At 41.1% G+C, this 13,879-nt stretch overlaps 1 protein-coding gene across 2 annotated transcripts in view; it reads right to left on the bottom strand.

Moving 5' to 3' along the window:
• cep57 (centrosomal protein 57) overlaps nt 1-13,879 on the bottom strand; it is a 32,422-nt gene that overhangs the window by 4,050 nt on the left and 14,493 nt on the right. The window contains exons 8-11 of one of the 2 annotated variants that reach the window (XM_003219312.4): nt 10,243-10,323; nt 8,731-8,957; nt 8,195-8,339; nt 6,291-7,721 (exon numbers count right to left, since the gene is read on the bottom strand). In XM_003219312.4, coding sequence (XP_003219360.2) covers nt 7,506-7,721; nt 8,195-8,339; nt 8,731-8,957; nt 10,243-10,323 — 669 coding nt within the window. In that variant the 3' untranslated portion in view covers nt 6,291-7,505. Of the gene's footprint in view, nt 1-6,290; nt 7,722-8,194; nt 8,340-8,730; nt 8,958-10,242; nt 10,324-13,879 lie in introns of those variants that run through there. The other variant, XM_062974564.1, reaches the window with a different exon arrangement.

Here is a 13,879-nt window from a genome sequence, read left to right as displayed (position 1 = left end):
CCCTTGTGTCCTGATCTCTAGAGCAGCAGAATGTCAGTTTTTCCCCTCCTCCTCAATGGGACATCCTTTTAAATCTTGGAACATGGTTCCTTTGTTCCCTCTCTACCGTCTTTTCTCCCAGATAAACATCCCCCAGGAGAAAAGGAGGAAGGAAAAAGAGAAGGAAGGAAAAAGAGAAGGAAGGGAGGGAGGGAAAGGAAAGGAAAGGAAAGGAAAGGAAAGGAAAGGAAAGGAAAGGAAAGGAAAGGAAAGGAAAGGAAAGGAAAGGAAAGGAAAAGATGGTGTGAGAGAGGAGGGCCTGAGAAAAGAGTCCAAGGGGCCACATCCAGCCCCGAGGCCTGGGTTTACTCATACCTGTTCTAGGTTCTCCAGCACTACTGGAAGAAGTTGTCCATACAGTCACACCAGAGGACCATGAGATTCATAGGGAAAGTATTTTTAATCAAATCTGTAAATGATCAAATTTGCAAAAGTCAAAACTGCAAATGTGGAGGGATGACTACTCTGAAGCTGCCCACATCTTTGTTGAGGGATTCCAATCACAAGGATCTAGTACAGAAAACCTTTTCCCTTCTGATTTGAGGAATAACACCAACAGCTGGCAACAGTCACTTAGTTGGGGGATGCCAGCTGAAAATTATTAAACTTTTTCTAGACTTGGGAAAAGCAGTCTGTTGTTTAGATTTCAAAACAGAACAAGGGAGACTTGTTCAAAAATGCTGGAACTTTATGCTGTCAATGATCCAAGTACTTTTTGCTATAATTTGTGATCAAATAGTGGCCAGAGTTCCTATATGGCGTCAGTCCAGTAATATGGGAGCTATGTTATGTTTTCACTGTACAGTTCCTGTACTGGATAGCAGTGTAGTACAATAGCAATGCACAGGGTGCGTTTGCATATGATTTGGTGAACTTAGATGGACATCTACATGGGCATTAGTTCCACATGCAGAACACTGCTTCTGTTGCTGTGAATTGGATACGACTGTTCTTCTCAAATAGAAAATTCATTCTGCCTGCACAGCGCAACTTCATGCCTGCCTATGTCAGCAAATAGGTGCTGGCCATTGTTAGCCATGATCCATTGCTAAAAGCAATGCCTTACTTAATATAATTTACTAGGAAATAATTGCCATACCAAGACTTAGATTCTTTTTATAGGAAACGGGGTTTTCCCCTTTTTACAGCCACCTCTCCTTTTCCTTTTTGAAATAAGACAATTGTCCAACCCAGCCTTCCATGACTAGGTCTCTTCCAGAAGTACTGTTCTCATTTCTGCTGACCACTGTCCTTACTGGCTGGGAACAATAGGAATCCAAAACTATCTGGAAGTCATCAGGCTAATAAATATAGAGTATTATTTATTTACAGTATTTATATTCCACCCTTCTCACCCCGAAGGGGATTCAGGGTGGATTACAATGCACATATACATGGCAAACATTCAATGCCATTAGACATACGACATATAGACACACACAGAGGCAATTTAACGTTTTCCAGCTTCATGAGGGTATGCTCGATTCCGGCCACAGGGGGAGCTGCTGCTTCACCGTTCACTTGCAATACTGAGTCCTTTAAGATATTACTTCTTCATTCCTTTTTGGGCACTGCTGGCAATTTTATGGTGTTGTAAATTAGTTAAATTAGCCTCCCCACATAAAGCAGTACCTAAATTTCCTACTTGACAGATGCAACTGTCTTTTGGGCTGCTTAGTTCAACAGCGAGCTAGGCTATTAATGGTCGGGGGCTTAACCTGACCCAGGCTTTGATCACATGATCTTTCGGTTAGTAGTGAGTAGCCATCAGTCACAATGAAACAGATGTCAAAGGTGCTATTCCATGCAACTCCAGCCCCTAAGTAGTTTCTTTTCATTGTCTTTTCTGAAGTCATGGTGCTTGTAAAAGAGATACATGGTTAAATGTGGCCAAAGACCATGCTTTCCTCTTCCCCAGTAATGGGCTATGTTAATTTTTTTTTTTTTTTTGCATTAGATGGTTGGATAAATGTTGTTGAAATGGCACTGTGAAGTGATAGTGAGTAGTGTACTTTTGCTTTCCGGCAGCCTGATAGCTATTGTGTAGCTCTACAGTATTGTAGCAGTGGCTTGAAAAGAGTATATTATGTCTTGGGATGGGAGAGGGAGGCACATCCCTGTTATATTCCTGTAAGTTCCTGTAAGGGTTTAGTAAGGGTCCCTTTTCGGATGACAACTCCCAGATTCCCTCAGCCAGCATGGGAGTTAACAGTCTCCATGGGTACATTTTCTAAACTGTCGCAATGTTTTGCCGTTTCTGTTTGTGTTTACATGCCAGATCTAGACATCCTGAAGCCCACTTTCTCTATCAGGAGATAAAAGGAGGCAGCAGAGTGTCAGGATTGATGCCTGCTGGAAAGGCACTATTGTACTGAGCATTACTAAATGAAAATGATGATCCAATATACAAAACCTGTCTACAGTTGGCCTTGTAGATAAACAGAACAGGATTTCCAAAAACCTGGTGCCTTTGCACTCTACAGAATTATAGAATTATAATTACACTTGAAATGACTTTCTTCCATTCCTTGCAATCCTGGGATTTGTAGTTTGTAGAAGGGTGGTGAGAATTGCCTCAACTCACTACAATCCCCACAATCTCATAGAATGTAGTGATCACAGTTAAACGATTTCACAGGTGGGAACTGACACATATGTGGCCAAACAACATTGGATCATGGTCAAAATGACAAAAGTTATTAGTGAGGAAGAGCACACGAGCTAAGGAGAGACTACAGCAGTTTGCTTTTTTCTTAGCCTACAGGAAAGAGCAAGATTTGATCCTCTCCTCTCTCTTCCCCCTATAAACTGAGTACAAACTACTTTTTCACTTTAAGTCTGCAGCAACTGAAAGAAGTAGACAAAAAAGGGGGAAAGTGGAGGAAGGGAAAGAAACTGAGCTGGACTAAAATAAGGCCACATAGTTAAGGACGAGCCCCATCCTAGGCTGAAATGTGTCTCATCTGTTCTAGATCTCTCTCAATTTGTGTCCAGGCAGATGTTTTAGACCACAATTCCCATCATCCCCAGTGGCTGAGAGTTGAAGTTAAAAGTCCAAAATATATGCTGGGTTGAGAAAACCTGTTCCAAAGTCTTTAGCCATTAGTACTGTTCACTTCTCTGTCTGATGATAGTTATTAACTCCAAAATGTCACCGCATCTCATTCAAGGCAGATTTTCAGGATGAGCATTGGACCAATTTTGCTTTATCAAGTGCAATGTATTTACATGCCTTTTTTTTTTTTGTTAACCGCAGCATCTGTTGATATTATTTGGAAGCAATGCGCACAGTTATTCTTTTGTGAAGTTGTGACAGTGATATAGAGAATGATATGATTTGTTAAGGATTTATGTAGGTCTGTTCATGTAACTATATCAGGTATAAGTGAGACTGTCCCACTTCAGGTAGGAGGGTGCATTTAAATGGGTTAATTTTCCTTTCTGGGGGGAAAAACATCTTCCTGCAAGTAAACAAAAACAAACGAGCATCCCAGGAAGACTCAGCAGAGATTATTGTACTAATTTTCTGCTACTTAGTTATTTTTTTATGTAAGGGCATTTTTTAAAGTGACATACACATGTAATATGAAATGGGACAATTGTTCTGTTATGCATAATAGACAAATATGTATCAAAAGACCCCTTGACTGTATCAGCAATTTGCGCTGGATAATAGCTTTTCTGTATATTACTGTTTTTTAACATTATTATTGACTCTGTATTGTCTCAAGGAAAGAGATATTATAAACTGAATACCAAAACTTGTCGCTTTCTTGCTTGTTGATATTTAACCTATTAATGTGAGCTGCATGCCAACAACTGGAGGACATTTCCTACATCTGATTATACCCTGCTCTTCCACTGCAACATCCATGTTTAGTGTGGCTACATAATCATCCCTCCATCTACACGGATTCTGCATCCACTGATTCCGCTACATGTGTATTTGATAGTATTTCATCCCCATGCAAGAAAATTACAAAAAAGCAAACTTTGATTTGGCTGTTTCCTATAACGGACACCATTTACTACACTATTGTATATAATGGCACTTGAGCATCCACAGATTTTGGTAACCCTGCGGGTCCTGGAAACAAACCTTAGTGGATACCAAGGCAACATCATACTAAGGTTCCTATTGTTCAAGTGGTGCATATGATACAGCTCTAAAGCACAACTAGGAAACATGGTTCTTCCAATGTTGCTCCCAGAACCCACCACTATTGGCTCTGTTGGCTTTATAATTTCCACTGACATGTTGAAGACACATATTCTCAAAGCCTGCATTATGACAAAAGACAAAACAGGTGCACTTCCTTCTATCAGTTCTTTCTGCATTCTTCAGAGATCTGTTTGCATGAGAATAAGCAATTGTAGGTATGTCAAAGGACAAGCATGACACCAAATCGAAAGGGATCAGAATCCAAAGTGACCTTAACAGATTAGAGAGCTGGACCAAAACTAGCAAAATTAATTTCAAAGGAAGATGTGTATGGTTCTTCACTTAGGCAATACAAATCAAATGCACAGATATAAGATGAGTGACACTAGGCTTGAAAACAGTCCAGACGAAAGGGACCTAGCAGTCTTAGTAGAACATGAATCAACAGTGTTATGTGGAAGCTAAAATAACCAATGTGATTCTAGGCAGCATCAAAAAGAATATAGTGTCGAGATTGAAGTCAGTCATAGTCCCACTTTATCCTGCATTGGTCAGACCACTTCTGGTCACCACAATTCAAGAAGGATATCGACAAGTTGGAACGCGTCCAAAATGATCAAAGGTTTGGAAACAAAACACTATGAGGAGTGACTGGGGGAGCTGGGGATGTTTAGCTTGGGGAAAAGAAGACTGAGAGGGGACATGATTGCCATGCTTAAATATTTAAAAGGATTTCGTATCAAGGAGGGGGCAAGCTGGTTTTCTGCTGCTCTGAAGACTAGGACATGGAGCAATGAATTCAAATTGCAGGTAAAGAGATCTACCTAACATTAGAAACAACTTCCTGACAGTAAGAGCTGTTCGACAGTGAGATATGCTGCCTCAGAGACTTGTGGAATCTCCTTCTCTGGAGGTTTTTAAGCAGAGGCTGGATGGCTATCTGTCAGGGAGGGGGCACACATGGGAGTGTGGAGAAGAGCAAACCACAGACCACCTATCACAATACAGGCTGAGCCCCTTTTTCATGTCAGGAGAGACAGAAGTCCCTTCTGGTGTAAGAGAATTAGCCGTCTGCAAGGACATTGCCCAGGGGATGCCCAGATGTTTTACCAGCCTGTGGGAGGCTTATCCCATGTTCCCACATGGGAAGCTGGAGCTGACAAACAGGAGCTCACCCCGATCCCAAGATGTTGTGGGTTACATAGGGAAGGGTTAACATGCCTATGGTGTTTATTTCCTTTGCTGTCTGTGCCCCTGTTCAGAAGATTTAACCTCACTTTCTGTCCTTGTGATTATTGGACTTTGAAAAATTTGGCTTGCTATGGAAACCAGGATTGGAGATAAAGCTTAATTGGAGCCCCCCTTTCCCTCTGACAATAACAACTCTTCCAGGAGTGGATTTCCCCTCCTTCCTTCCAAGGGGAAGATTCCTCTCACTTCCTGTTGTCTCAGCCCCATTCTTCATTAGTAGTAGTTTTGTAAGTCGGATGTTTGTAACTTGAGGACAGCCTGTATGTATGTGTATAATACTAATACTATATAAGAACAATAATATAATATGAATACTAATAATATATAACATATGATTCTTCTCACTTTCTGCTATCTCAGCTCTGTTCTTAACTAGGAGTCATTTGCACATTTGTAACTCGGGGACCTTGGACTGTATCTGATTTTTCAGTCTGAGTCCTGCCACATGCACAATGGAGGACCTTCTTATAGCAACACCAGAGGCATTCCAAGTGGCCAGTTACTGACATTTAGTATAATGCCAAGTTTTTAACTTTGTGTTTTTAAATGCATTACAATTGTGCCCTCAGTTCGCTTCTGACATGATAAATATAGGGAAGGGGCTGCTGCTGTGATTGTGTCCTCCTGTGATTGTGTCTTCCTGGGTTGGATTGGATGGCCCTTGTGATTTCTTCCAGCTCTAGGATTCTATGAGAATGGGAACAGGAGGAGTTCCTTATGCATATTTGCTTTAGTAGGAAATGGTACAAGGATCATACTAGGGTCCAGCAGCACACAGTACCAATAGAAAAGACTACTCATAAACTAAGGTAAAAATGCCAATCCCTGATACAAACAGTTTGAAATATCTATTAAATAGATGCATTTTTATTGTTAAGTGTACATTCAAAAACAATGCTTCCCATCTACTTTTGTAACTTAGCAAGTTGCCTTTATTGGATTCCAATTAAGCCTCAAAAGCACAGGCAATGTTGAGTCATCAGTACATTCCAATCATTGGAAAGCCTTTCCATTATTAATGTAATAAATAATATCTGCATGTGTAAGTGTGCCTGCAAATCATTCTGTATTGCAGCAGCCCACAAATACCTTAGTCCAGTGAACCATACATTTAAGTTAAAAACAAGCTGCCCATAAAAGAACAGTGTGATCCATGGCATTATTAGTTTTCAAAAAAGATATAGGCTGACCTCACGTTCTTCTGTAAAAAAAGAATCGAGAACCAATTCAGTTCCATTCTGAAACCACATTATCTGGATTCCATGGATCAATCTCTGAAGACAACCTCCTTAATGAAAAGTGGATGGTGTTTGTTTTTAAAAAAAAAAAAAAAAAAAGATCATGGTACTTAATGTCAAAGAAATTGATCATCTGCTTGCTCCTTTGCAAAATTTCCATTTTGGAAAATGGTAGCTTTTTCTCAAGTTACAGAGGCATAGACCACGCAACAGACAGTATAAAAACATTTTGCATAAAAGATTGTCTAGTTTAAAAAGCACCAAAAAGGCCATGGAAGATTCTAAAATTCTCAAAGACCTGAATCAGAAAAATGTAAACCACCACAGCTTATGATGTGTCTTTTATCCCACTGTTTGGTCCAAAGGTATTTGTCTGAATTGTGATTTGGGACAAAATCTTTTACCAAAGACCACAGGGGCAGCACTGCCCCACCTTCAGCTCTGTAGAAATAAGATCTGGCCTGCCTCACCTCCAGCCTGAGAAGAATAGCAGCTCCAGGTTAAAAAAAATGGAGTCTACTATCTCAGGCAGAGTTATAGGACACAGATGAAGCTCAAGAGCAAAGTGGTTAGAGACAGGAATGTAATGGAACAGATTGAAATATTAACAGGATTGTTCCCCTTGTTCCCCTTTCTCCAATTTCTCGGGATTAGGGCCGTAATGCAACCAGGCCTAAAAAAGGAAAATGAGAGGTTCTCATTTTGAAAGTGCAGCAATGAGGACATGTTTCACCCAGCAGAGAAGCCAGCTTGGCCTCAGGCAGAAGAACAAAAAGGGTGCAAAAAAACCCAAAATAAACACACTTTAAGAGGCCTTAGTAGTCCCAACTGATGTCATCTTTCTGAAGGGAGGTCTGTATGCTCTGCATATCTCTCAGCAACTGCAAGTTTCTCTTGCCCCGATCACCAGGCCTCTTTTTCGTCCCAGAGCATTTCACCTTGACAGGGGCAGGAGTCATCTTCCCTACTGCACTGACTTGTGTCTCTTGGGCACAATACCGCTTGGCCTTCCCTTCTTTATGTTTCTTCAGCTGTGATGGAATTGGGGAGAAAAGGCATTTAAGTGTGGCCTCTTTTCACTTCAGCTCACCATACTGGTGTCTGCTGCTTTCATCCATTCTCCTTAGCCTATTGTACAGACATTTCCCCCCAAACAGAGGTAACCACATTCCATACATTTATTTTTAGGAGTACTTCTTTCTTTCACCACAAACTTTGGTATCAACAGAAGATTAAGTGCGTCATAGTTACTGCTATCACTTAAGGTTATGCTTCTAGAGGCCATGCTTTGTACTTGTATTGAAAGCATACTCAAATTCCTTGGATGCTGGCTATGACCGGACGTTATATACCACTTCTATGTAGTTCTCTATTTCTGCTTACTTGCAGTTTGCACATTTCTGTAGCAAGCTATTTTATTTTTATATCAGCTAAACAAACAGCTGGAGAAAAATATCCCAAAACATTATCCCACAGATGTTGGAATGGAGACAAGGCAACTCACCCGTGTCTGATGCCTCTGGATTCTAGAGATCTGTTCAGCTTTGGCCTCCATCTTTTTCACCAAGACTTCCAACTCCCTCTCCAGGTCTTCCCGTAAGTCAATGGAGGCAGCATTATGGATGAGTTTTGCCAGCTGCTGGTGATCGCTTAGGAACAATGGAAAATAGGGATCAATGTGATTCCCCCAAGAAGAAAGCAGTTTCTATATATTTTCACAATCACATTGGTAGCTTAGGAAATTCATTCTTTCAGGACATTGACTATGATGGCCAGAGGATTCCAAGAGATGTGCTTTAAAAAGTAGTGTTTCCTTGGATGCAGGATAAATAGGAGCGTAATGATAGGAACTGATTCAAAGCCAGCCACCATAAGGGACACCATCAATGACAGATTTCCACTTGTGGAGCCTTCTGCAGATATTATAAAGCTTGGAATGTGCCCTGTCTACCCACTTGGCTTTTTCAAAAGTGAAGGACCTCTTGGAATCTGTATGAACCCCCTTGGTAACAGAATATTTCCAGGAAAGTTTCAACTCACAAACTCATCTGTCCGAGCTCATCTTGCAATGTCAGCAGCACCTCAGACAGGTCTCCCTGCGATGAGGATGAAGAAGATGATGCGGATGATCTCCTGCCTTTGCTCATCTGCTCGCTCAGAGGGATGTCACTGACCACACGGTCGTTGCAAAGGGTTTTCGAGTGGTGCTTCATGAGGTACAGCACATGTTGGACATTGGCTCCTACTGAGTGGCTAGGGCTAGTGGACTGGAAGTAAAGAAGAGTTGAAGAGCATAAAAGCTATACATAGATGCAAATACCATTTACACTTTTCCATTTAAAGTGGATTATTAATTACCAACAGGGTTGATGACTTCAATTAACTGAACTTAGTATAAATGTTGACATACCAAACTCCCACTGACTCACTGAGTCTACCACATTTGAAATGTGGTGCTGAAGTAAACGCCAGAAGGTAGTATGGAATGCCAAAATGACCAATACAGGGTGTTTGAAATAAATTAAATGGTGAATAGGGAGTTCTTTTTCAAACACCCTGTACATGGGTCCAAGATAAGAATGAAACTAAGCTCTCTCTAGAAGCCAAAATGACTAGATTGAGGCTACATATGTTGGCCATACCATGAGACAACAGGAATTCATTTGAAAAGACAATAAGCTTAGTAAAGTGGAAGGCAATAAGGAAAGAGGAAGACTGCATTACATGTGGATAGGTGCCATCAAGGTAGCCACTATGAATTTGCAGAACTTGGTGATCTCTCATTCATAAGATCACCGTTGAAGTTGAAGCAGACTTGACACAACAAATTATAGTTGGAAAAACCAGTGTGGTGGGATGCAGGGGACTGTATAGGATACTGACTACTAGACTTACATGTGTTATCTTCTCTGAAAAAAGATCACATGTCTGGACCAGGTTTTTAGCCAGGGTTGCATAGTGGTTTGAATATTAGACCACTACACTGAGAGACATAGGTTCAAATCTCAGTTTACCCATGGAACCCTCCCCCCCCCCCCCTTGGGCAAATCACTTTCTCAGAGTCTTAGGGGAAAGCAAGAGCAAACCTTGCCAAGAAAATAAACAAATTAGAAAGCTTTACAACCAATAGAAAATAACTCAATGTGACAATACAAACATAAAAACAGTAAATACAAACACCCATCCTGCTGGCAAAATCATGCCATTAACATGCTCATAATAAACATGTTGGTAATAACCCATTTCAAACAGAGGAACAATGGCAACTTTGAAAATCTAATACTGATAGGAAGGAAGCAGCAATATGCACTTTTTTACCAAGACAAATGTACAAATCTGTCTTATTTAAAGTGAGAACAGTGGTTCCTCGAGCCAACACCGCCTACTGAGTCTGGGTTTGGACTTCAACCCCCCAGAAACCCTGACTTTTAGGCTTCTAAATGATGGGAGCGATATGCCAATGCCACGATTTGTACTGGATAGTGAACTACTACCTCTGAACATGAAATTCCCAATGAGTTATCTGGCTACTGAAAGTGATCCCCTCCTTACCTTTCCAGCTACAAAGGGTACATCACCCAGCCGTAACCTGTAATGGGGCTGTGCATGGGAATGAATCATTGTGGAGTCATTCTAAAAGATAGAAAGACAAAAAGAAACTCCTTTCACTACAAGAAACCCAGCTATGCTCATCACCATGATATAGTGATTGTTAATTCAGTCTTTCTTCAGTTTATGGTACTCAGCAACATTTCACTTTTTAACTACAATTTCCTGACTCTATGTGTGTTGGTGGATTCTGGGAGCTCATGTCCAAAAAGAAAAAGAAAGAAAGAAAAAAGAACACTTCTAAGCTTTACGCAGTCACTCATGGTAGAAATGGCTTTGATGAATTGGACGGAAACTTTATCTCTAGTCCAGCATTCAGTTTAAAGATCAATTTAGAGGAGCCCTGCCTTTCTATAGTTGTTTTTGCAGCTCTTGACTTCTGCACTCTCACCAGACTGTATGAATACTAAGCGCAAAGTAGCTGCATGCAATAACATCCTCCGGAAACTTACCAGCAGGCATGGGGTGCAGACCCAAAATTAGTAAGAACATCAGCCCTGGCCTTGTCTTACTTAACTGCTGTGTATGCCTGTCCTGTTTGGCACAAGTCTGTCCACGTGAAGCAAGTGCACATAGCACTCAATGAAACATGAAGAATGATGTCTTAAGCCTACATCTGTTGATAAACTCTACAAGCTAGCTGGCACTGCCCCCCTTGATGTGCGACGTGAAGTTGCTGCTAACTGGGAGAGAAATAAGGGTGAACACTGTGAAAGTCATCCTCTGCACGGCTATCAGCCTCCTCCCTGTAAACTCAAATCAAGGAAAAGCTTCATGAGAACACCCACTCCTCTTAATGTTCCCCCAGCAACAGCAAGCTAAACCAGGGAACCCCAAATGGATGCCCCCTTCCCCGCAATGGTTTGCCTCCAGAGGCAAACCAAGAATGGACAACTTGGAAGTCCCTGAATAGACTCAGAAGCGGAGTGGTATTGATGTGGTATTGTTGTAATATTTATTGATTTTGTTATTGTTTTATTGAATGTGTTTTGGGCAATGTAAATTGCCAACTGTTGTAAGCCGCCCTGAGTCCCTATGGGTGAGAAGGGCGGGGTAAAAGTGATGTAAATAAATAAATAAATAAATAAATCAAAAGACAGCCTGGTAAAATGGCACTACCTTAAAGAATCTATAGAAGAATACATAGGTAGAACATTTAAAGACTGGTTTATAATAGTGTTCAGTGATTAAAAATACATTCTCAGAAAGAAGATCAAGATTATGATAAACATTGTACAATTGGGTCACTTTTGAATACTTTATTTACATATATATAAATATACAGTGCTTGGTAGGACAAATTATTGTAAGACGCTATTTCGGTGTAGAGTCGGGACGTTTACTTTCAAATAAAACATATAAGTTTTCCTATTTTTATAAAATGTACAATTACTGTGTTGTCGAAAGCTTTAATGGCTGGAATCACTGGGTTGCTGTGAGTTTTCTGGGCTGTATGACCATGTTCCAGAAGTATTCTCTTTTGACATTTCACCCACATCTATGGCAGGAATCCTCAGAGGTTGTGAGGTCTGTTGGAAACTAGGCAAGTGGGGTTTATATATCTGTGGAATGGTGTCCAGGGTGGGAGAAATAACTCGTGTCTGTTTGAGGCAAGTGTGAATGTTGCAAATTAGCCACTTTGATTAGCACTGAATGATCTTGCAGCTTCAAAGCCTGGCTGCTTTCTGCCTGGGGGAATTCTTTGTTGGGTGGTGTTAGCTGACCCCTGTTTTCTGGGTGTTGCAACATTCACACTAACCTCCAAAAGACAAGAGTTCTTTCTCCCACCCAGGGCATTATTCCACAGATATATAAACCCCACTTGCCTAGTTTCCAACAGACCTCACAACCTCTGAGGATGCCTGCCATAGATGTGGGTGAAATGTCAGAAGAGAATGCTTTTGGAACATGGCCATACAGCCCGGAAAACTCACAGCAACCCTGTAAAATTACTATTGTTAACTGATGAATTTATATAACAACTAGTTGTGCCCGGCCACACATTGCTGTGGCTTAGTCTGGTGGTGTTGGTCAGTCTACATTAGGTTGTATTTATGCTGTGACCTCCACCCTTCTTTATACTCACATTAGTAGTAGTATTTGAAGTCTGTTACCTTCTTCAATTTTTGTGTTGATTGATAATTGCTTGAGATCCCTGTTGTCTTTGGTTTGTTGTTAATCGTGATGAGTGCGGTTTAAATTTTTATTGTGGTACAATAGTCTTTTTTTTTTTTGCCTGTGTAGGTATTTATTATTATTGTTGTTGTAGTGGTCATGAAGGTTGGATAAGTTATTTATTTATTTATTTATTTATTTATTTATTACATCACTTCTACCCCACCCTTCTCACCCATCAGATACTTCTCACCCATCAGACGCTACTGTATTGTTTTTTGGAGGCCCAGTGTAGCACTGACTGGCCTCTCAGCCTCAGTGTCTGGCTGCTTCTTGCCTGTGATGGTGTTGATTCTTATTGTTGTTGTTGTTGTCATTGTTATTGTTGTAATTTTTTTTGGAGGCCAAGTGTGAATGTAGGGATTGGGGAGGTGGATGAGCAATGAATGGCCTTGTAGCCTCAGTGCATGGCTGATTCTTGCCTGTGTAGGTGTTTATTATTAGTGGGTGAGTGGATGGATGGATGAGTGGATGGATAGATAGAGTGGGTGCTCTCATTGTTTCCTTTATTCCTATGCTGTTCCCTTTCTCTGCTCCGATCCTGAACTCACTGATAAGAACACACTGGTCAGAAAGGAGGGTAAATATAACCGGATCAATGGTCTTTCTCTCCCTTTTGCTCTTGGCCTTCCAGGCAGAGAGGGAGGGCTCTTGTCCTTGGTGTTCCTTCGCTTCCCTTCCCTCCTTCTTTCCTTCGTTCTATCCGTCCCAGCCTTTCCTGTCTGCAGAGCCATGGAACTGGGTCAGTGGGTTGGATGGTGGGGAAAGGGAGAAGGAAGAGGCCTCTAATTGAAATGCATGGACTCCATGCCATGGAGTGCTGGGATTTGTAATTTGCATCCAGTCCAACCCCTTTCTTTCTTTTTGTCATGGAGGAAGACCCCACCCAAACCCCTCAGACAGATGGCCATCCGGTTTAGTTGTGTTGTTATAGTCACAATACATTGTTGTGAGTTTTGTGGGTCCGGATTGTGGTTTTGTGGTGTGGTTGTGTTGTTACAACCGAGAGGGAAGGGTTTGGCGTTGTGTTGCCAAGTTTTGTATTTCTGGGGCGTTTAGTTGTGTGCCAAGTTTTGTATTTCTGGGGCGTTTAGTTGTGTTGTTATAGTCACGATGCGTTGTTGTGAGTTTTGTGGGTCCAGATTGTGGTTTTGTGGTGTGGTTGTGTTGTTACAACCGGGAGGCAAGGCTTTTGTGTTGTGTTGTCAAGTTTTGTATTTCTGGGGCGTTTAGTTGTGTTGTTATAGTCACTGTGCAAACAACTTTATCCTTTTATATATATAGATACAGTAGAGTCTCACTTATCCAACACTCGCTTATCCAACGTTCTGGATTATCCAACACATTTTTGTAGTCAATGTTTTCAATATATTGTGATATTTTGGTGCTAAATTCATAAATACAG

The sequence above is a fragment of the Anolis carolinensis genome, chromosome 3 (assembly GCF_035594765.1).
Source record: "Anolis carolinensis isolate JA03-04 chromosome 3, rAnoCar3.1.pri, whole genome shotgun sequence".
Lineage (NCBI taxonomy): Eukaryota > Metazoa > Chordata > Lepidosauria > Squamata > Dactyloidae > Anolis > Anolis carolinensis.
This window is presented reverse-complemented; position numbering and strand designations above follow the sequence as displayed.